This window comes from Myotis myotis, unplaced genomic scaffold (genome assembly GCF_014108235.1).
Source record: "Myotis myotis isolate mMyoMyo1 unplaced genomic scaffold, mMyoMyo1.p scaffold_m19_p_12, whole genome shotgun sequence".
Taxonomy (NCBI): Eukaryota; Metazoa; Chordata; class Mammalia; order Chiroptera; family Vespertilionidae; genus Myotis; species Myotis myotis.
This window is the reverse complement of record NW_023416316.1, coordinates 29,153,281-29,176,954: the sequence shown is the minus strand read 5'-3', so window position 1 is coordinate 29,176,954 and position 23,674 is coordinate 29,153,281. Positions and strand designations below refer to the sequence as shown.

General features: G+C 50.3%; 1 protein-coding gene and 1 long non-coding RNA gene across 8 annotated transcripts in view; one reads left to right on the top strand and one right to left on the bottom strand.

The window, feature by feature from the left end:
* B4GALT1 (beta-1,4-galactosyltransferase 1) overlaps nucleotides 1–19,162 on the bottom strand; it is a 47,043-nt gene extending 27,881 nt beyond the window's left edge. For 3 of the 6 annotated variants that reach the window (XR_004971245.1, XR_004971246.1, XR_004971247.1), the window contains exon 1: nucleotides 18,571–19,162. Coding sequence is in view for 3 of the 6 variants with exons in the window: in XM_036330599.1 (XP_036186492.1) it covers nucleotides 18,571–18,970 (400 nt within the window). In the remaining 3 variants the exon portion in view is untranslated. The remainder of the gene's footprint in view (nucleotides 1–18,570) is intronic. The other 3 variants (XM_036330599.1, XM_036330598.1, XM_036330597.1) reach the window with 3 other exon arrangements.
* A 133-nt stretch (nucleotides 19,163–19,295) lies between these two features.
* On the top strand, nucleotides 19,296–21,498 carry LOC118666777. Of its 2 annotated transcripts, none has more exons than XR_004971075.1 (3): nucleotides 19,296–19,515; nucleotides 20,274–20,461; nucleotides 20,914–21,498. It is a non-coding gene; the product is annotated as an uncharacterized LOC118666777 (long non-coding RNA). The 2 variants fall into 2 exon arrangements; XR_004971076.1 differs by having other exon boundaries at nucleotides 19,296–19,585.
* The last annotated feature ends 2,176 nt before the right edge of the window (nucleotides 21,499–23,674 follow it).

Below are 23,674 nucleotides of genomic sequence, written 5' to 3'. Positions count from 1 at the left end.
TGTTGCATTTCCTTAGCTGAACCTCACACTACCACATCAAACAGGCACTTCACTAAATACCACTTGTTACTTAAGAGAATAATCCCAAAGTTCAAAGTCTGGTGTGGATTGTGAGATCATCAGAAAAACCTTATGTGGTCACTCAGTCCAGGATCCTGTCACCAATGGTATCAAGGCCTAACCTAAGGGTGCAAAGCCATGGTCAGGTTCCATCACTTTCAAGGATCTGGATCCTCTTTGAGCTAGAACAGTGATGGCGAACCTTTTGAGCTCGGCGTGTCAGCATTTTGAAAAACCCTAACTTAACTCTGGTGCCGTGTCACATATAGAAATTTTTTGATATTTGCAACCATAGTAAAACAAAGACTTATATGTTTGATATTTATTTTATATATTTAAATGCCATTTAACAAAGAAAAATCAACCAAAAAAATGAGTTCGCGTGTCACCTCTGACACGCGTGTCATAGGTTTGCCATCGCTGAACTTGAACATGGAAGAATCCTGGCAGACCAGGGCTGGAAGGACTTTGAGAATTATGTTTCAGCCCCATGTTACACATGAGAGTTTGAAACTGAAGGCCAGAGATTGACAGATTTCCTCAAGGACATTCTTGGATTGCCCCCCACCCCCACCCTGCTCCTCCTCCAACAACAAAAGCCATCCATATCTTCCCCTTATTAATCTTTTAGGGTTCTCATGTTCGTGGATGCATCTACAGAGTGGACAGCAAATCAAGGTACACAGGCCCCTCTACTCTCCCTACACTGTGCCCATGGGGATTCTGTCTCAGAATCCTTCTCAACCTAGGGCTCCAGGAGCTACCAACTGATCCCAGGTGGCATAAAAATGAATCTTATTTGACATCACTGACCTAGCCCTCCTCAAGCACATTTCTGTACCACACAAGGTCACAATTCCTGACTTCTAAAGCAGAGGAATCAAGGAGAGAATGCTGAGAAGCCTCTGGAGATCCCAGAACTGGGAGCATGACAGTACACTTCTGTCCTAGAGTGACCCAAAGAGGTTTTTTCTTTTCTTTTTCTTTTTAAAAATTTTATTGAATGTATTGGAGTGACATTGGTTAGTATAATTATACGAGAGGCCCGGTGCACGAATTCATGCATGGGTGGGGTCCTCGGCCTGGCCAGCGATCGGGGCCGATCAGGGCCATCTTGCCGTCTCAATCCGGGCCAGTTGGGGCCGGCTGGCAGGGGGGAGGGACTGTGGGAGGTTGGCCGGCCAGCCGGGGGGAGGGGAGTGGCCAGCCGCAGGAGATGGGCTGTGGGAGCACACTGACCACCAGAAGGCAGCTCCTGCATTAAGCGTCTGCCCCCTGATGGTCAGTGCGCATCACAGCTACCAACTGGTTGTCCGGTTGTCAAGGTTGCATGGGCTTTTATATATATAGATAGGTTTCAAGTGTACAATTCTGTAAGTCATCATCTTTATACTGTATTATGTGCTCACCATCCAAAGTCAAGTCTCTTTCCATCGTCATTTATCCCCCCCTTTCCCTCTTCTACCTCCCCGCAAAAAGGTTTTCACCTGAAGTGCAACCACAGAGATACAAGGCCCTGAGGTCAAGAAGCAGTGTTGGGGATCACAGGCTTTCAAAGCTCAGTAAACAGGCCTCCCAGTGTTTGTCCACCGGGGAAAATTGTCCCAGGAGGAATTTCTGCTTTGCTTGGTCCTGGCCCAAAAACAGATTTCCTCCTCACCCAGCCCTTCTCCCTCCCTCCAGCTCTCTGCTGGAAACTGCGTGCCTGCCCACGGTTATCAGTTATCACTACCAGGAAAGGCTCAGGAGGCCAACCTGCCTGGAAATTCTGTGAGCCCAGGAAGGCCTTGCGGCACCCCTCTCCTCTTAGAACTTGAGCACTTCTGGAAGAAATGATTTGAACTTCTCAGAAAGGATTAGAATAACAGTCTGGCATTTTAAAAAAATATATTTTTATTGATTTCAGAGAGGAAGGGAGAAGGAGAGAGAGAGAACCATTGATGGGCAGCTTCCTGCACACTCCACACTAGGGATCGAGCTCACAACCTGGGTACGTGTCCTGACCGGGAATCAAACCATGACCTTTTGGTTCATAGATCGACACTCAACCACTGAGCCACACCGGCTGGGCAACAATCTGGTATTTTTTATTTTAAGACTTTCCCCTCCCTACTGAGGCAGTCCCCCCACCCCGCCTCCTCTGAGGCCTCCACACTCGGCCTGGAGACAGTCACCTACAGGTAAGCCCAGGACCTGCCACTTGAGAACTCCAGGCCCATGATGGCAGAAGCCACATTTACTACTTTCTCCTCCTCAGGATGCTGGGGGAGAACACTTCGCTCTGCACTTTCTTTGTTTATTTTTTAGAAAAGATGTAGAAATTCAACACACAGTTCTACAGGAAGCAAATGCAATTTCCACAGGAAGCAGCATGGTAGGAAAAGGTCACAAACCAGGGTTCAAATCCCTGTGCCTCTACTCGCCCTGGCTGGGTGGCTGTTCCTTACAGCGGTATTTGTGAATTAGCGTGGGAGTCTATCATGAAGGAAGGGAGGAGGAAAACTGGGATGAACACCATGGACACGGGGTGCACACACAGCGGTGTGAATGGACCTTAAAAAAACAAAGGTGTGCATCTGGAGCCCAGTTCTTGGTTTCTAAATACCATTCTCTACGAAAAAGAACTAGGGACTGAGCAAGAGGAACCTGGCCAGTATGACTCAGTTGGTTGGAACATCATTCTTTGCACCAGAAGGTAGCGGGTTCGATCAGTTGGGGTGTGTACCGGAGGCAACTGAGCAATGCATCTCTTTCACAATGACGTTTCCCTCTTTCTCCCTTCCTCCCTCTCTTAAAATAAATAAATTAAAAATATTTTTAAACAGCTGGGTGAAATAAATTAGAATCAGAATGAGCTACAAAAGAATACACTTTACATAAGCTAAAAATACATACACATATACTGTATGACCTGTTTATATGACATTCTCAAAAAGACAAAATAATAGTAATGGGAGAACAGATCAGGCAGGGGTTGCCAGGGGTGAAGGGCTGGAGGAGAATGGGACTATACGGAGGATAGATTTTTGCAGTGATAGAAAAGTTCTGTATCCTGATTGTTGTGGTGGCCACACAAATATAGACTTGTATTATACAGACCTATACACCAAAAAATTTTTTTTACTATATGCTCATCTAAAAAATAAAATTAAAAAATGAATATAGCCCGGCTGGCGTGGCTCAGTGGTTGAGCTTCGACCTATGAACCAGGAAGTCACGGTTCGATTCCTGGTCAGGGCATAGGCCTGGGCTGCAGGCTCGATCCCCAGTGGGGGACAATGAAGGAGGCAGCCGATCAATGATTCTCTCTCATCACTGATGTTTCTATTTCTCTCTCCCTCTCCCTTCCTCTCTGAAATCAATAAAAATATATTTTAAAAAAATGAATATATGTAAAACAGCAGCTCCCATTTGGCAAGAACAAAAACATTCACACATTAAACAGTCACGCATTAGAATGGTTGCCGGAGGTGGGGTGGAGAAATGGAAGGGGGATGAGGATAAAAGGGAGTCCATGATGATAACGGGCATGAAACAGTGTGATGGCTGGATGGAAAGAAAGGAAAGCAGGAAGAAAGCACAAAGGAAATAAGCAGGGGAGCGGTGGAGGATGGAGCTGGATGTATCCTTCCAGCACTGTTCAGGGGAGAAAGGAACCCTGACCTCTAGACAAACCAAAGTCCCTGAGCAGGGCTGCAATCCTGTGGGGTCAGATTCATCAGCCACAACAGCCTGACACCACCCCCCATTGGAGGACTCACTTCCCTGCTCTGACTTTGGTCACGGGCTGTGGACTAACTGCCTTCCCTCCTAGTGCTGCAGCCAGAGAACTCTAAGGCACTTGACAACAGTTCTAACCTTCCCAGTAAATCAGAAGTTTAGCGATCCAGCAGGTAAATAAGCCTCCTGGGAGTTTTATTACTGAGTAAGTTGCTCCTCCGATATTCTGGAGCCCTGACTAGATTTCTGGACCAGTAATGCTGGTGTCACGCACATCCTCTTCTCTCTCCATCCAGAACCAGGCTTTGGGCTGTAGAGAGCCTGCTTCTCTACGGGCCATCTGGGCAGTCTGCCAACCATGCACTCCTGGCAATACCTCTGGGGTATCAGGACCACTTTAAATGTAGCCAGCTCCCTCCAATTTCCTTCTCTACGGAGTAGGTATAAAACAATGTGTTCTTTTCAGGTGGTAAATGAGATAACACATACACATATTTATCACAGTACTTGACACTAATATCAATAAATATTACTGTGCCTTCTCACCGACTCCCTAGAACTTCAAAGCCTACAGGGTTATTACAGCTCTACAATCACAAGAGACTAAAATTCCACTTTTCTACTCTGAACACCAGCAACAGCGACAGACTTGGAAGAAGAGCCTGGGACCTCAAGTGGTTTTGGGGGCATGACATAACCTTCCTGCAAAACATAAGGGTTGAACAGCGATTCTGCTCATCTTTTACTGTCAGAGACAAGTATTAAATGTTAAAGAACCGGCTTAGAAAAGAATATAGAAGAAAAATTTTATAATCTTGGAATGATATAGACCCTCCTAAGTGGGGCGGGGGGAAAAAACCTAAAGTAATATAGAAAAACACAAACTTAAATACATAAAAATTCAAAACTTGGCTGTATGGTCAAAGCTACCAGAGATAAAGTAAAAAAGACAGGTGCCTGGCTGGGTGGCTCAGTTGGTTGAGCGTAATCCTATACACCAAACAGGTTGTAGGTTCAATCCCCAGACAGGGGTGTATATAGGAGGCTCTCTCTCCCTCCCCATCCTCTCTACCCCTTCCTCTTTCTAAAATTAATAAAAATATCCTCAGGTGAAGATTAAACAAACAAACAAACAAACAAAAAAGACAGGTGACAGATGTAGAGACCATATTTGCAAACAATATATACTAAAGGAATAATAGTCATAGTATTAAAAACTCCTGCAAACATATTTTTAAAATAGAAAAATATGAACAAGTAATTTACAAAAGAAATACAAATAGCCAACAAACACATGACAGTTTGCTCAACATCATCACTAATTAGAGAAACAAATTCAAACAAGATCCCATATTTGATCATCATATTGACAAACGTAAAAAGGCTGATAGCACCCAGTGCCGGCACGCATGTGGGAAACAGGCACTTCTCATTCACAGCTGATGAGCATAAGTTGGAGAGCAATTTGACAGTATCCATCAAAATGGTACAAGTGCATGATCTACAGATTTCAAATCATAACCTAATCTCCCACCTTGAAACACTGGAAAAAGAAGAGCAAACTAAGTCTAAAGCAAGCAGAAGGAACAAAATAAAGATTAGAGCAGAAATTAATGAAAAAAGAGAATGGAGGAACAATAGGGAAGGGGGAAATCAATGAACCAAAAGTTGGTTCTTTGAAGAAAAAAAAAAAAAAGGGCATGGACTGACCAGAAGGGATTTAAAAAAAACCCCAAAAAACTCAAAATCAGGAATGAAAGAGGGAACATCCCTACCAACCTTATAGAAATAAAAAGGAATTTAAGGGCATATTATGAACAAAATGTATGCCAACATATTAAATGACTTAGGTTAAGTGGACAAAGTTTTAGAAAGACACAAGCTACCAAACGGACTCAAGAATAAGTAGAACATTTGAATAGACCCATAACAAGTAAAAACAATTGAATTGGCAAACAAATAGCTTCCAACAAAGAAGCCCAGGCCCAGATGGCCTCACTAGTGACTTCTACTAGACGGGTAAAGAATATAAATCCTTCACACACTCTCCCCAAAAGTGACGGGAGAGTATCTCCCTCCTCATTTAGGACTTAGTATTACCTTGGTCCCAAAATCACATAGAGACATCATGAGAAAGAAGACTACAGATAATTTTTCTGTCAATTATACCTCAATAAAGCTGGAAAAAAAAACCCATACAGATCAATATCTCATAAATAACCCTTAACAAAAAAGCTAGTTAACTGAATCCAGCATATAAAAAGGATTATACACCATGACCAAGTAAAACTTACCCAAGAATTCAAGATTAACTTATCTTTTTTAAAAAAAAATTAATCATCTCTGCTGGTGTGGTTCAGTGGTCGGCCCACAGAAAAGCATTTGACAAAACACATCACCTATTCATGATAAAAAAACACTCAACTAGAATCTTTCTTCGCCTGATAAAGAGGAACATGGGGTGCCCACACTGCTATGAAAATCCCACTGCTATCATTATACTTAATAGCGAAAGACTGAATGTTTTCCCCCTAAGATCAAGAACAAGAAAAGGATGTCCTCTCTTATCACATCTCTTCATCATTGTGCTAAAAGTTCTAACCAAGACAATTAGGCAAGAAAAAGAGCTGCTGTGAGAGTGAGTGAAAGTAATGCGTATGAAGAACTTTCCCTGTGCCTGGCCAGTGCTGCATTAGCACCGTCTACTATGAGAGTGGCTGGCTGGTCGTTGCTGGAGCCCAGGGCCCTAGACTCACAGTGGCTCCCACTGACTGGGTGTTCAAACCGACCAACTTACTCATTCATCCCAAGTTTTGATTCTGTGCCTAGACATTGAAATTGCTGGAGGATCAGGTGGGTGTGGATTTGTCCAGAAAGACTCACTCCTGGCTCCCAGCACCCTTGAGAATCACCCCAGTTCTACATGACCGGCCCTCAAGGGGACAGCACTCTACCGTCCTGCCATGTAGAGTGAGTGCATGGCTACATCAGAATTTCCAGGCAGGCGGGGACTCCAGAGAGCATCCCAGCCAACCCCTCATCTCATGTTATGGATGGGTAAACCGAGGCCTTAGTGAGAAGATTTCTCTCAGATTACTCTGTAGGTTGGCCCCAGAGCTGGAGTGAAAGGCTTGCCATCCTGACTTCCAGCACCAGCTCCTAAGCAAAGACAGGCTGCCTATAGCCCAGGCCTAAGTTTTTCTAACAATACACAGGCCACTGGGCACCCCAGGTTAAGCCCATTTACATCCAGTCTCATTTTTTAACATCCCTTCTCACTTCCTGAGATTCCACCAAATATCCAATGCTCCTTCCAGCTCCCCTGCCTTACCACTCAGCTACCTGTAACCTATGACGGTATCTCCCCAAGACACTGATAAACCACATCCACCCAGAGAAGGGAAGGCTATGGGTCACCACAGAATCCTGGCCCAACTGACACATGGCAACACATACTCCAAGTTCCCAGCACCATGGGTTCAGCAAATTGGGAGGCCTTCTCCCTGTAGCCTGGGGCAGGTATGTTCATGTATAAGCCAGGCCACAGTCTCCACTAAACCCTGGTTCCCTGCTAAATCCTGTCCCTAACCTGTGGTTACAGCCTCACCTTTCCTTCTTCCTGTTAACTCTGCCCTAAGGCAGATGAAACACACACACACACACACACACACACACACACACACACCCCCAAAAACTGCATTTGGAGGAAATTATACTCTGCAGCCCACTGTGTTGAATGGATGTCTTCTGGATGGATGGGTGAGGCACTGATCAAAATACAGAGTACTGATATTGCCACAAACCTCATCTCATTCAATCCTTTATCAACCCTCTGGGGTAAGAAGTATCTCCCCATTTTACAGAGGAAGAAAGTCTTGCCCTGGGCCCCCCAGGAACAATGTGCTGGACAGCAGCTCTGGCCTGATTCCAACTGGACCCAGAGAGCACCCTGTTAATAAGTCACAGCTGACTGCTGCGGAATACAGTAGAAGACAGGACATAAGGAGTGGCTACAAGATGAAGGGAGCAGCTGTCCCAGGTTGAATCCACCCTGTCTGCTGGATTTGTAAACCTTTGGTCACTGAAATTGATACCATTGTAATTAGCTAGTTATTAGTAGGAAAGGAGCAAAAATGGAAGCCAGACATTATAAGCATGTCATTTGGGCAACTTCACCAGGAATACCAGGCCAGTCCCTGAAGATCACTGGAGGGGGTGTCCAACAAAGGGAAGACAGATGCAGAATAACATTTGGGAATATGTAATCCCCTAAACAAAGAATTTCACTCTCTTGGACTCTTGTTGCTTAGGGCGTGCTCTCTTGTTTCTCTTGCATCCACCCACGGCCATGCGGACCCCACAGGCAATGGACTACAGCAGGGAAACACAAGCTGGCCTGATGCGGGACTGGACCTGGCTCCACCATGGAAAGGAAACTCTGGATACTGGCTCTGATTTTTGCTCTACTGAAACCCCTGCTACACTTCTAATGACTGGACTAAAGGAAATGGGACTTTGGAAACCCAGGGGTGTAATTCCACAGAAATAAAGCTTTCTACCATATCACATCCTCCACTGGGAGTCTCTGGAAATGCTTCTCCCAGCAGTACCCCCAAGAACCCCACTCTCACAAGCAGCCAGGGAAGACAAGCTCCAATCCTCTCCTGTAACAAAATCACTAGTTCTAAAGTCATTCTACCGTTTATGCAAGTCAGCAGGCTCCTGTTTATCTATGAAAAGGGCATGTGCATGGGGGGTGGCTATAGGGACAGAACTGGCAATTCATATTTGCAGACCTTGGACTATTGATCACTTTACACCCCCCCCCCCCCCGCCCGCCAAAAAAAAATCTTTCTTTGCTTGGGCCCCTTCCTGGATTCCATAAACCAGGGCTGTCAGGTCAGAGTTCATCCATTTGGGTTAAATGGTCAGCCATCCCGGCTAGCCCATCAGAACCTAACATAGTTTCTGTGGATGGCTGAATGCAGTATTTCTAGCCATCAATCTGCAAAGTTTTAGATCAACACCATTTTAAAGTCAGACTTTTAAATAGCTCTGCCCTCATTCTATAGGTTTGGCTCCATAAATAAAGGAAAAATGAAAAGTTCTTGTCTTGTATAAATGAACTAGTTGGCAAAGGCAATTGAAAGAGCCACCAGTAAGGCTTTTTGCATACTGAGAAACCTCAGCAGGAACCAGAGGCAACGGCTTAAAGAAAAAGCTTCAAATCCAGAGTGTCCGCAGGCCCTACACAGGGACCTTAACACACATACAAGGCCCAAGGGCTGGGAGTGTAAGTGTGAGACTCCAGACAGACCTGACTTCCGGAATCCACACTCCTTAAAAGCCAATATCCCTGGCCCAGGAATTTACAATTTAGGGCCTGGAAAACAAAGTAGCAATATCCTCTGGCCTAGAATTTCCTCTTTAGCTACTTATCCCAAGGAAATAATTCAACTGAAGCAATGAGTGGCACATAGCAAAAATGTGCAAGATTATCTGTGATGGTGAAATCCGGAATGTTGAATGCTAAGAGAATATCTATAAGAATATATAGAGCTGCTATGTAAGATAATTAGGATAATTATAAACAACGTAACAGCTGAATGAAAATAGAATGCAAAATAGTTTCACACTACAATTGCAACAGAGTAAAATAGGTATACATTTGGAAGGTAAATGGAGTTTTGCTACAGTGTTAGGCAATGTTTTGTTACAATGGTAGACAGAAGAATTATGTTTTTAAACATTTAATATAATGACATTTCAATTAAAAAAAAAAGAAAGGAAGAAATCCTACAAAGCAAACGCCAAAATCTTCGCAAATAAGAACTATCAGTACTACCAATAACGGATAACATAGATTGAGAGCTTATTCTACGTTAGGCACTGTTTCAGGCCCTTTTATGCCTATTACCTAAACTTCACATCTACCGGAGAGAGCAGAGAGGACAGTATCTTTCCCATATCACATGGCTAGCCAGAGTGACAGAAAGAAACCTTCCCCGTGACATTTTAGAGGTCATCCGACAACCAAAATCTTTATGCCTATTAGTCAGAGACCAGAAGCCTCACTACAAGAGCTCTTGAAATGGGTAGTGGGTGCCAGAAGCCTTTCATGTTGCAGATATAACCAGGATTTCTCCCCACAACAACCTAGACTGGAGGAGGAAGAGAAACTGGGACTTGCCCAAAATGACTTAACAAGTTAGAAGAACCAGAACTCAGAGTCCTCACTCGAGTGGCATTCAAGGCTTGCTCTTACCCTCTGCAGACCATGAAACCCCTCCTTCTGTACCTCCCCTTCCCGTGACCTTCCTTCCTTCCGTCCCTCAGTCTAAGCCAGTGGTTCTCAACCTTCTGGCCCTTTAAATACAGTTCCTCCTGTTGTGACCCAACCATAAAATTATTTTCGTTGCTACTTCATAACTGTAATGTTGCTACTGTTATGAAAAGTAATGTAAATATCTGATATGCAGGATGGTCTTAGGCGACCCCTGTGAAAGGGTCGTTCGACCGCCAAAGGAGTCGCGACCCACAGGTTGAGAACCGCTGGTCTAAGCTATCCTCAGCCTTCCCTTGCCCAGCATGGTCCCAACTACACCAGCTCTCTCTTTTATCATCTTTTGTTCACTCTGCCTCTACTTCCTGTCTTCTCCTACCCTGCGGGTAACTGAATGCAACAGCCAGGCTTCAGCTATGACGTTCTTCTCACGCGCAGCAACTCCAGGAAATTACAGGCTGTGTTCAGCAGTAGAATCCTGCCCCTCCCAACCAGGGAGACTGTTCAAACAGCCTGAGGCAGGGAGAGAGGCCCCACATTTTGACTCTGGCCCTGAGAGCACCACGCTTCCTCTCCGCTCTCTAACCCACGGTATTGCCAGAGTCTGTCCACTGCTGAGGGGATCCCAGAGAATGGGGTCAGCTCTTGTTTACATCCAACTCCCATGCTTCATAGAGTATAGTTACCAATACAAGTTTGCTGAATGAACAAATGAGTCCCCACTCAGCCTCTTCCTTGGGGGCCCTCGTAATTCTGGGGTGAGGACTCAAATCTACCTACTGGACAGGCAGAGACCCTACCCAAGCTGCCTGAAAAGCTCATTTAAATGCCAGGAACTACCTAATACCTCCGACAATGCAAATACCAGTTTCCTTAGTGCACCTTTACCTCGGAGTCCTTTCCTGTTTTTTAAGTTGGTGGCTCCTAGAACGCCAACAACGGCTCTGCAGTTTCAGGATGCCAAAGGCAAAAGGACGTTATGCAAAACAGGAAGAAACTTTTAAAGAAAAATTTTAAGGCATTTTTTAGAATGTATCCTGTCATCAAGCCAGGCAATGACTGAACCCCCTGCCAGGGCCCCTCCCTATGACCCAAGTGGTGGGGCAGGAAGCAGCCAGATCTCATACAGTACTAGTCACGCTGGTATGACATAACCCTGCCCCTTCCCTCACTGCAGCCTCCCCCTGATCCCATAACCCTGCCCCTTCCCTCACTGCAGCCTCCCCCTGATCCCATAACCCTGCCCCTTCCCTCACTGCAGCCTCCCCCTGATCCCATAACCCTGCCCCTTCCCTCACTGCAGCCTCCCCCTGATCCCATAACCCTGCCCCTTCCCTCACTGCAGCCTCCCCCTGATCCCATAACCCTGCCCCTTCCCTCACTGCAGCCTCCCCCTGATCCCATAACCCTGCCCCTTCCCTCACTGCAGCCTCCCCCTGATCCGCAGGCTCTGTGCCAAATGACCCCTGGCAGATTCCCAAACCCAGAGTGTCCCTCAGAAGAGGAGAATTTAGCTCCAGTGAAGACACTCAACGTGGAATAACCTCAAAATAGACACCTTGGGAAGAGCCTGGTACACTGACCTTAACTGCTCTAACCCACCAGAACCAGCACCTATTTCATGCCAGACTCTCCTGGTGTCTGAGGCTTTTCCCCCACAGAAAGGATTCCTGGAAACCTACAGGTTTCTGACTGCATGACCCCTCCCCAGATCTCAGGACCTCCTGGCAGTGGGAGAGCCGGCTGTGTATTTCAGAGTCTGATTTGCGAGCTTGTTCCCACACCTTCTGTGGAAACAGGCAAGTCGGTCACGCCAACAGCATGGGGTTAGCTAGCTGGTTCTTCACCCAGCACCATAGCCCCAGGCCCCATAAGCCTAGCCTAGCCAAGGAGACACATGGAAAAGTTACTTAGAAAGCTGACTCATGGGGCATCAACCCCCGAGTCTCCCCCCCTCGCCCCCCTACTTCTATTGACAACTTTATCCTAAGTGCCTAGCCTGCAACCTGGCCCTCTGCCCCTGCCCCAAGCACTTCCTGCACCTGGTTTCCTTTTTAATCAGAATTCTAGACACATCTTTCATTCAGCAATAGATAATACTCATCTGCCTGCAATAAGCAAGCATGTAATTTTCGTTGGGCCTACCCTTTAGTAAAACTGGTTTAAAAACCTAGCCCTTCTCAAAAAGCACTCACTCCTTTATTTCCTTTTTTTAAGAAAACTCTACTATGGAAACAATCCAAAAAAGTACATAAAGTTTTATGCACAAGCCTCACAAGATCACCAAAAAAAACCCCACAAAAAACCAAAAAACAAACCTGTGTGTATGTGTTCAACAGCTGCTGAATGACGAAAGTTATACATATTCAGCTGACAGAATAATATAGCCTTTGTGACTTTTAAAGGTGTAGAACCAAGCTTGTGATAGGAACGTAAATGAAAAATACTAGGCACAAAGCTCTCTCTATCTATACTAATCTGTCTGTCCTTCTAATAAAGATAGCATCTATATTCTTAAATATGTACAAGGAAAAAGGACTAGCAGACAACATGCCAACGTATTTTGTCTGGGTGACAGGAATACAGGCATGCTTTTTTACCTCCTAACTTTTCGAATTATTTTCAATGAGCCTGCATTACCTTTTACAGAAAAAGTAGTGAGATTTTTTTGTGTGTAAAATCTCACACAAAGAGATTATCGGCTCCTAAAAAAGAACAAAAACAAAACAAAACAAAAAACAGGAACAAGCAACAACTATAGCCCTAGCCTCCCAGGGAGGCAAATCCTCCTCCTCCTCTCTGGGCTTGGTGAGGGGCTTTGGAGAGGCGGCTAGGGATCGAGAAGCAGCTACCCCACACACCCAGACCAGAGATTAAAATCACTGCCAAACAACTCAGCAAGAGCCAGTGATATAGCCACTGGTCCTCGTGGCTGAGGCCAGGCTGGAAAGCAGAACCTGAAACACTGAGGGTGTGAGTCAGCCCTTCTGCCGTCTAAGGACAAACCCCTTTAGGCCACGTTCGCCTACAACCAGCTCCCTGCCAGACCCTGTCCCCGACCCCCAAGCCACCACAACCTTCCAGCCTGAAGACCTCTGACCTTTAGAACAGGATTTGAGATCTCTCCCCGAGCTGGTGACCGGAGTGGGCCCCGGTAAACAGAGAGGCTCCTGCCACTGAGGCCCTTACAAGCACAGCCACGGTCTGGTTCCCAGGACCCCCCAGCAAGTGAAGGGGCAGGAGGGGCCCTGTGGTGGCCACAGAAGCCCATCCCAAGCCTGTTCACTCCCGCAGGAGCCAGGGTCCGCCTGGTGAGGCTTCACAGTGACTTCACTGTCCCAAGACCACACTGGGCAGCGCCAGAGCCGAATGGAAAACAGCCACAGTGCCAGGCCTCAAGGGATTTAGGCAGAAAGGGGGGACCATTTGTCTGAAAAGACAGCTGTATTGATGCTTAAAAGGGTAAGAAAAACTGGCATTTCCAGGTGGATGTGGATTCAAGCAGAATTCCAGTCTCTGCTTCTTGCGAATGGGCATGGAACAACGGGTAGGAGCCACTGGGTAAGCGGCTGGAGAAATCACCAGGTTTGACTTGACCACAGGATGATCGGGCTCATCCCCCTCCCCCCACACACACACCCAGAACCCAGCTGAGCCCCCAAAGTCTGGAAGGCCCCTAGGACAGAATCCAATGGAAAGGTTGGGGCTGCCTTGGCATTAACTGTCTGGCCATTCACAACCCATAAATTAGCCAATTCCCAGGCTGGGCATTCCTACCCTGCTTGTTACCCAAAGACCATAACACCCAGCCATATGTATGGCTGCTAATGTCTCATCACAGTCATTATAAAGCAGCAAGTTAAAGATGACCCAGCAGAGCTAATATGAGGCTTCAGAAATTAGAGGAACATTTTTTCACACAATCAAATAAAACCAGGACTGAAGAACTTTGATACCAACTCTAGAAGTCTGAATAAGAGAAAGAAATAAGGAAGAAAAGAAGGAAAGGAGGGTGGCTAAGGCAAGGGAGAGACTAAACACACACACACACACACACACACACACACACACACACACATCAGCACAGTTAATTGTGCCTCCTCTGCCTAAACTGTGAGTTCCTAAAGACTGTCATCTTCCTCTTTCTAGCTTTGGTGCCCAGCACAGGTCAGGCATATTGTTGGAATTTAATGAATGAAGTTACCAGATGCTTTAGCCATCAAGGACATCCAGGCAAGCTGCCATCATGTAAAATCTCACCAAGGGACCCAAAAACACACCTCACAAGATCCTCCCGGGATCTCCATGCCACACCAGGCTGCCCTGAGCCTCTGCACTAGGTACCTACTGAGCATTAACCTCAAGGAAGAGCACGGGGTAGGCAGGCTCTCTCGGGAGCACACCCACGCCTTTCTTCCCTCTCAGGGTGTATCTTTACTTTTCTCTCCTAAACGCTAAGGGTCCAAACAAGAGCACTGGGGAGCAGCAGCTCATCCCAGGCCTACCCCGTGAATCTGTCTCCAAGACCCCCTTTTCTCTGGCTTTCCAGTGACTAACAGCAGCCCAGCATGGCACATGTCTTTAGTATGCTTCTGGAGAGCCAAAGCAGAGGACCCCGCAGGCTCTCTCTCCTGTTGCTTCTTCCACCCTAAGCCTCCCACCCTTCCTCTGTTTCACTGTCCCCAGCTTTAATAAACACACTCTCGAAATAAAGAGTAAATTAAGGAAAAGAAAAGAGCACTGGGTGGGGAAGCAGGAGACTGGGTTCCAGCCCCAGCAAGCCGCTCCCCTCTAGCACAATGAGGGCTGGGGGCCAGGGGACTAGAGAGTCCCGTCCTGGGACGCCATGTTTCCGAGACACTGCAGTTCCAGTCCAATCCGACATTTGGCTCTCGATCCCTGTGCCCCAAGGAGTTTCCACCGGGCTCATCAGGGGAAGGCTCCCACACTTGCTCAGAGTCTGGGAGGAATTACAGCAGGCGGGGATCGGGCCTGCCCCCATCAGAAAGCCAGACAGCCACGGCGGGTATTTCTCAATCTCAGCTTGTTGGACTAGAAGGCATGTCTGTGTGTACGTCAATAAATATTTTCCTAGAAAAGCAACAGGACAATACTGGTTTACAAAACTCGTTACATAACCTCCCAAAGCTTGACGATCTGCACACAAGAGAGGCTCCTTGTGCGTCCCCTAACCCTTAGGATGAGGCTCCACCCCAAACTGGAAGGTGATGAGGTCCCAAGACTCAACCCCAAAGTGGGGAGAGAGCCCTTTCCCAAGCAGAGGCCAAGACAGATGTCCTCAAAGTACACACTGTCCTGGGCTCGCGTCCCCATGTGTGCCCATGAGGGAGAGGCGGGGGGCGAGGACGGCACGCTGGTAGAAAAACACCTGAGAGCTGAGAGCTCTGCAGAGATTCAGCAAATGCTTTGTCTTCCCGTGGGCACAAACTGAGGCAGAGGCCCGGCGGACAGCCCCCACAAAAGCCAGGGAAACTGGTTTATGAACAAATGGCTCCCAGAGCCCTGGCTACCTGCAGCTGCTATTTGCTGGTCCAGGTGCCCATGACTTTCTGGTGTCCACCTGTAGATCAGCGTCTTCCTCATGGCACAGCTGGGCAAGAGGGGCCTCTGGGGTTTAAGTAGTCTCCTACTCACCACCACTCACTGCCCCCATGTACCCTTGAGGGGACTGTGCCAAAAGCCCCAGGCCCCAGTGGAGTCCTCAGGTCAGCCCTACCTCCCCTAACCAGTCCAACCTGAGGTACTGCCCCCTCCCTACCCAGCCCCTCTCTGGGATGGCAGTGCCAGCGCCAGTCGTCACATTGAGCTGCCGCCAAACCTGAGCAGAGATAACAATGCAAGGTCACTGCTCCTCCCAGGCTGACTACATTGAAGGCAAACACCCTGGCAGCCAGGAAAGGGGCCTCACCACCACAGTTCAGTGGAGTGTATGCTGCTCCGCCCTGGGGTGGGCGGGGAGGATACCACCCACAGGCCCGATCACCCTGGGAGAACTCAGGAGCCTCACACTAGCTCATGGGGGGGCCAGGGCCAGGGCCTACTATGGCTCCAAATGCTATACCCTACCCTACGTTACACAGAGTGTAGACGGAGACGGGATTCAAACCAAGTCTATCTGAAGTCAATCTCAAAGCTCTGACAACCCACAACAGATCTAATAGTGACCCATCAGCAGCAAAGCATGGCTCCCCCATGGAAGGGCATGGCGGTTACCCACCACCTACCCGGCGGGAGGGATCGAAGCATCTGCTCCAGACCCCTGGACACCAGAAAGGAGAGCCACATTGTAGAAAGGAACTGCAAGTAGTGAAAAGGCCACAGCTCTAAACCCCACGGATGCTTTCTCCCACCAACCTCAAAACCACCCCACATGGGCTTTGGCAGACACCTGCCCAGCTGAACAGATGGGCCATCCCACCCCGCAACACACACACACACTCTCCCAAGGAAGACTTTCAGCTCTCTTAAGGAACCTCCCAGCCAGGAACTTCCCCTCTGAGAGCTGCACCCAACCACTCAAACCTAAGGGCTCAATTAAAATGGAGAAAAACCCTCCGCCTTCACTTTCATGGCTGCCACACAAAGACGGCCAAGCTGGAGAACACCCAGGGCCTCTCTCCTCGCCCTCCCAAAGCTTGCCTCTCAGAAAGTCCCTTCGAGCCACCAATTCGGAGTTCACTCAGAGATGCCAGTAACCGCTCTGGTGACTAGGAACACTATCCTAAAACAATGCAGGGTGCGCTACCACAGCCTCTGTGATTCATCCAGACACTTCAAACATCAATCAAATGAACTTCGGGGTACTTTCATTTGCTAATTAATTTCTCTTTCTTTCTGCTCAAAGTCCAGGCAACTATTACAAAAACAAAAGGACTGAGCGACAGTGCTGTGATGGGGGACACTGGCCGCTCTGGAGTAAGGCAACTCACTCTTTCTTCCTTCTTTTTCTCAAACTCTGCATGGGAGTCTGAGAAATAAAGCTTCAGGTCCCAAGTCCTAGTTGTCACATACTTAACATACACAATCTCGTCTCGTTCTAAAAATAACCTGGTGAGTTAAACATCAACAACCTCACTTTATACATGAGAGACTGGGAGGAACCGTATCTCAGGCACTTAGCGGCGGGGCAAAGGTTCGACTTCATTCTATGGGACCAGTCTGCTTCCCAGAGACCATGGTCAAGTCCAAAAGAATTCCATTTTCTGCTTTAAGAAAAGTCCCCCCCCCCCCCCCGATGACCACAATTCATGTCCGACCAACTGCTAGAGCTTCCTCCCAAACTGGATATAAAAATGTTGAAGTAATTATCGGAGAAGTTGAGCAAGAGCATGTAAGAGGCCTGCTCTGCCAGGACTCTGCGGAAAAGTGTAAGAGTTCCTATTGGCAGGATGCCTGCCTGCCTGCCAGGGCCCCTCACAGGGAACAGCATTCTCTCAACCCTGGCATGAGAAATGAGCAGCCACCTGTCTGGTCATCTTCGAAGCAAACCTGTGGCCGAGTGGGGCTTGACTGCCTGTGGATACAGGTCAAGAAAAGTCCCAGAGGAGGCTCAGCCTCCTCCTGACACAGGGAACTGGATCCCATCCGCCCAAGCTCCCAGTCTAGTTGAAAGAGAGGCTGGTGATTAAGGTTCACAACTTCTGGGCGAGATCACTGCGACTCCAGGCTGCTCCTGGGAGGGGACAACTGGGTGCTAACTGGTTATCCGTCAGCCCTCCAGCCTCCAGGCTCACATTTATATTCCCACAAACACCACCCACCCCTGGAAGGACCTCCCTCATGGAGGTTTGGGGAACCTACAAGGGCAAGAAGCCCGCAAGAAGGGTCCTGAACACAACGATGACAACTTACTGCGGGTTTACCCTCCTTAATACAAACCTTTGTTTACACTGCTTTAGCTAATCTTCCAAAATGACTTCCAAGAATAGGTACCATTTATTATTCCCATTAAACAGGCGAGAAACCAGAAGTTTAGGGAGAAGTCACTTGCCTGAATGCTCAGGAAAAGAGGTTAAGCCACTAGCTGAGAGTGGTTCTGAGGAAGACAAGTGAACTGGCAGATCAGCTCCCTGTCCCCCAAACTGGAGTGGGTGACTCTGAGCCGCCTTGTGGTCCCAACCAGAGTCAGCAGGGCGACGGCTGTCCCGAGCCCTAAGCACTCAACATCCCAAACTCCCTGAGGCTTGGGCCAGAGCAGGGACATCTCCAAGCCTTCTCTCTGGTTCCAGGGCCAGAGGGCCCTGCGGCTTCCGCAGCCGGCCCCCGCCCCGGTTCCAACTTGAACCCAAAGGGACGCCCCTCCCAACCTCTCACCCCATCCAGCCCGGAACCGCTTTTGGGATTAGGGACTGATCCGGAACAGGCAGGCGGGCTGTCCTGGAGGAGGGCGCGGGCGCACGTCCGGGACAGGCGGGGGGTGGGGGGGGCTTGTCGGGGAAATCCGGGGGAGCCCCGGTCCTCGGACTGGCGCCCACCCGAGTCCTTACCGAGCAGCGGGGACTCCTCGGGGCAGGCGGGCAGCGGCCGTGCTGTGATGGGGGACGCTGGGGCCGAAGTCCGGTTGCTGGCGAGGCCAGGGAGAGAAGCCGCGTCGGGGCTGGCATCGCTACCCCGACGCGGCGGGGCAGTGGCGTCCCCGGGCGGCGGCGGCCGCCGCGGCTCCCCGGAGGGCTGCCCGATGGCGGCGGCGCCGTTCGAGCCGGCTTGGAGCGGCGGGGGGACGCCGACCAGGTAGGGCAGGCGGCTCAGGTCGCGGCCGCTTAGGTAATAGACGAGCGTGACGCCGAGGTGCAGCGCGCAGACGGCCACGAGCAGGCGGCAGGCCCGCTGCAGGGACGCGCCCGGCATCGCGGCGCTGCCGCCCAGGAGCGGTTCCCGGAACCTCATCTTCCCGCCGCCGCTTTAAGGGGCGGGTGGGCTCCGACGGGTAGGGCGGCCCGCCCGCGGGCCGCCGGCCAGGCGCTGCCAGGCCACGGGGCCGGGGGAGGGGCGGACGGAGGCCGGAGCGAGCGCGGCGAGCACACAGCGGCCGCCGAGACTCGCGCCGGCCCGGCCGCCGAGCGCGGAGCAGGGCGCCCGGGGCGCGGGCGGGGGCGGGGCGGGGCGGGGCCGCCGGGCCGGGGCGGGGCCGGAGCGGAGTGTTCAGGGTGAGCGCGGGGCGGGGTCTCGGGGGCGCGGGTGGAGGGCGGGGCCGAACGGGGGGCGGGGGGCAGGGCTGCTGGGCCGGGCGGCGAGCACCCCCAGGCGCCCCAGGCGAGGTTGGGGCTCCGGTGACAGCCCCGAGCGCCGGCCTCCCGAGCTGGCCGGGCAGCCGCGCCTTCTCCTCCGACCCGCCCTCGGGAGCCGCCGCCACTTCCTGGGGTGTCCGGGCTCGGATGTGGGCCTGCCTCCGGCGTGGGGGCAAAGACGAGGGCGGAGAAGAGAGCAAGCAGGTTGCTGTTTTGGGGGATTGGGCGCCGCGGCGGCGTTCCGGCCGGTGGACCTGCGGGATCTGGGAGAGGGGTGCGGGGCCTGGGAGAGAGGTGCGGGCCTGGGAGAGGGGTGCGGGTCTGGGAGAGGGGTGCGGGGCCTGGGAGAGGGGTTCGGGGCCTGGGAGAGAGGTGCGGGTCTGGGAGAGGGGTGCGGGGCCTGGGAGAGGGGTGCGGGCCTGGGAGAGGGGTGCGGGTCTGGGAGAGGGGTGCGGGGCCTGGGAGAGGGGTGCGGGTCTGGGAGAGGGGTGCGGGCCTGGGAGAGGGGTGCGGGTCGGGGAGAGGGGTGCGGGGCCTGGGAGAGGGGTTCGGGGCCTGGGAGAGAGGTGCGGGTCTGGGAGAGGGGTGCGGGGCCTGGGAGAGGGGTGCGGGCCTGGGAGAGGGGTGCGGGTCTGGGAGAGGGGTGCGGGGCCTGGGAGAGGGGTGCGGGGCCTGGGAGAGAGGTGCGGGTCTGGGAGAGGGGTGCGGGGCCTGGGAGAGGGGTGCGGGGCCTGGGAGAGGGGTGCGGGTCTGGGAGAGGAGTGCGGGGCCTGGGAGAGGGGTGCGGGCCTGGGAGAGGGGTGCGGGCCTGGGAGAGGGGTGCGGGTCTGGGAGAGGGGTGCGGGTCTGGGAGAGGAGTGCGGGTCTGGGAGAGGAGTGCGGGGCCTGGGAGAGAGGTGCAGGGCGCGCGGTGGGGCAGCTGCGGAGGGATTCTCTGGGGCGACCTGAACCCTCTCCGTTAGGCCCGCGAGGCTGCGGCTGGGGGACCCAGCTTGAAGATGGGGCTCCCCCCCATCCCTGCGGAAAAGAAGTGGACGAGTTCGCTTGAATGGCCCAGACTACACGCTTTGGGAGCGAAGCAAGGAGCCTCGGTCACTCCCACGCCGGCAAGCAGGAGGAGAGCAGCCGGCTTTATTTACAATCTACACAGGTCTGGACCCCATCGTTTGAAGTAGGGATTGCCCCCATTTTACAGATAATGAGTTCAAGGCTCAGGAAGGTTAAGCTCCCACAGCTGTTGAGAGGCAGGTGCAGAATTCTGGCTCCAAAACTTAAAAAAAAAAAACACAAAAAAACCCACCACATGTTGCCCTAGCTGGTTTGGCTCAGTGGATAGAGCGTCAGCCTGCAGACTGAAGGGTCCCAGGTTCGATTCCAGTCAAGGGCACATGCCTGGGTTTCGGGCTAGATCCCCATTAGGGGACGTGCAGGAGGCAGCCAATCAATGATTCTCTCTCATCATTGATGTTTCTATCTCTCTTTCCCTCTCCCTTCCTCTCTGAAATCAATAAAGTGCTGGGAATAACATAGATTGAAAGTTTGTTATATGCCAGTCAAACACAAGCCTAACTGCTTTACACAATTTATCTCATTTAATTCCAGCTGCCCTGTCAAGGAACTGTGACTGCCTCCATTGCACAGATGGAAAAAAACGACGATCAGGAGTTGACCTTCCATTGTGATCCTACAGAATCCACTTTCTTCACTTGGCTACGGGAACACCTGACTTTCCTGGTCTTCCTCACTTCACTGGCACTCCTTCTCTTTGATGGGCTTCTCCTCCTCCTCCCCTTGTGGAAGGCCCCAGGCCATGTCCATGATGCTCTTTTCTGTCTATACTCCTTAGGGCTGATTTATAATGTCTGCATGCTGATGACTACAAAGTTTCTGTCTCTAGCCAAGACCCCCACCCCCAGACTAATATGCAACTGCCTATCATACTGCCATCTCAAACTCAGCACATCTTGCCCCCAACAACTTACTACCTACACTCCACTCCCACTCTTACCTACCTCAGAGAATGGTACCGTTGTTCACCCAGTTCCCCACGCCCCAAACCTAAAAGTGTCATCAGTGTGTCTCTCTTACTCTTAAACTAGAGGCCCGGTGCACAGAATTGTGCACTGGTGGGGTTTCTCGGCCTGGCCTGCACCCTCTTGCAATCTGGGACCCCTCAGGTTAATGTCAGACTGCTGGTTTTGACCCAATCCCCACAGGCTAGGCCGAGGGACCCCACCAATGCATGAATCTGTGCACCGGGCCTCTAGTATGCATATAAGATCTTTGGTTAATCTCTTCCCACCCTCCCCCATCCCTCTCTCCCTCTGAGATTCATCAGTCTATTCCATATTTCCATGTCTGTGCATTGAGCATCTGCCCCCTGATGGTCAGTGCACATCATAGCTACTGGTTGAATGTTTGAACAGTCAAATGGTTGGACAGTTGCTTAGGCTTTTATATATATAGATGCCATTTCCAAGTCCTCAGCAAGTCTTGTCAGTGCCACCTCCAAGTCATAAGACTTTGTCACTTGCTAACTCTGTTTTAACCATTCCAAACCAAGCCACCACCATCATCTTGGCCTGGGTTATATAGCAGCCTCCTAACTGGTCACCCTGCTTCTACCTCCTCCATGCCCCTCCCCAGTCTGTTCTCCAAACAGCATCCAGGAAGATCTTTGTCAGCATAAATCACATCATGCCATTTTATTCAGAAGAAAGTTCTGGTTCTTATTTCTCTTCCCCACCTTTCTCACTCTCTACCTGCTTTAGCCACACTTGCCTAGTTGCTATTCCTTGAACTTGCCCCATCTCTTCTTGCCTCAAGGCCTTTGGCTGTTCACTTAGCCTGAAGCACTCTTCCCCGTATGCCATTCAGATCACTCAAGAGGTCTTCTTAGACCACCTTGGGGAATAGTTTCCCCCCCTTTCCTCCACCCACAAAGAAAACTTTGATTTTCTTTTAGAGCAGATATCACCACCCAACATTAGATGTTTATTTATTGCTGCCCCTCTCCCTCAGAAGATCAGCTCTGTGGGTGCAGGAACTTTCTTGTTCACACTGTATCCTCAGTTCCTAGAACTGAACCAGGCACAGAGTTGGCACAGAATGAATATTGGTAAAAATACCTGTTAAATGAATGTTTATGATTGTCTTGCTAATGGGGGGAGGGGAGAAGGGAAGAACTATTGTTATTTTAGAACACCAAAGTCAAGAGTTGTTCACCAGGAAGTTGGTGAGGATGAAGCTGACCCTAACAGCCTATGTATTAGAGGAAAATGCCTGGCCAATGAGTGAGGATGGGTCAGATTGGCCCCCATCAGAAAAATGAGGGGAGGGGGAAATGGAGATGTTTCTTCCATGCGTCTAGGTACTGGCCAGGAGATGGGTTTGAGAGGAGGTAAGGGTCACAGACTTGTCTCTTTCTGTGGCCAGGAAGTGAGGAAAGGGACAGACACTTGCTCCATCCCTCAGGAACATGCAGAGTCCACTGAGGCATGAACACCAGCCTCACCACCTCTTGCCCAGAGGTACCTAGAATCAGTACATTCCTTGCGTCAGAAAGCTCCAGAAGGTCAGAAACCGTCAGGACAACATTGTGCAGCTGTCCAACGTGCACTAGATTTAGAGAGCCAGGCCGACCCCAGGCAACCTTCTCCAGCTCTTCCCACTCTCACCATTGTCAGGTGAAACAATCCATTCGAGGAGGTGCTTGGAGGAGGAAGTTGCTGTGCTGACTGGCCAAAAGTTGGGATCTGGATTTGGTAGTTTGCCCATTCCATGCCGATCTGCCTAGACTCACACAGCCCTCTGCTTCTCTCTGCAGACTGCCTTCAACTGGGGAGTGGCATTTCCTCTGTGCTAGTGCAGTGGTTGGCAAACTGCGGCTCACGAGCCACATGTGGCTCTTTGGCCCCTTTAGTGTGGCTCTTCCACAAAATACCACGTGTGGGCGCGCATGTACAGTGCAATTGAAACTTCGTGGCCCATGCGCAGAAGTCGGTATTTTGTGGAAGAGCCACACTCAAGGGGCCAAAGAGCCGCATGTGGCTCGCGAGCCGCAGTTTGCCGACCACTGCCCTAGTGGGTCAGAAGGACATAGAATAGTGCCTGGCACTTGGTAGACAATTATTTCAGTTGTCTACGGCTGAATAACACATTACCCCAAAACTTAATGTCTTAAAACTAACACTTTATCACAATTGTTTTCTGGGCTGTTCTGTTCCACGTGGTGTCAGCTGGGGCACTGGCACAGCTGGAAATTCCCAAGTGGCCTCACATGGTTGGCAACTGGTGCTGGCTGGGGGCTGGGTCAGAAGGGGTTGTGGGTCAGGGGCCTTGGTTCTTCTTCACCTGGATCTCT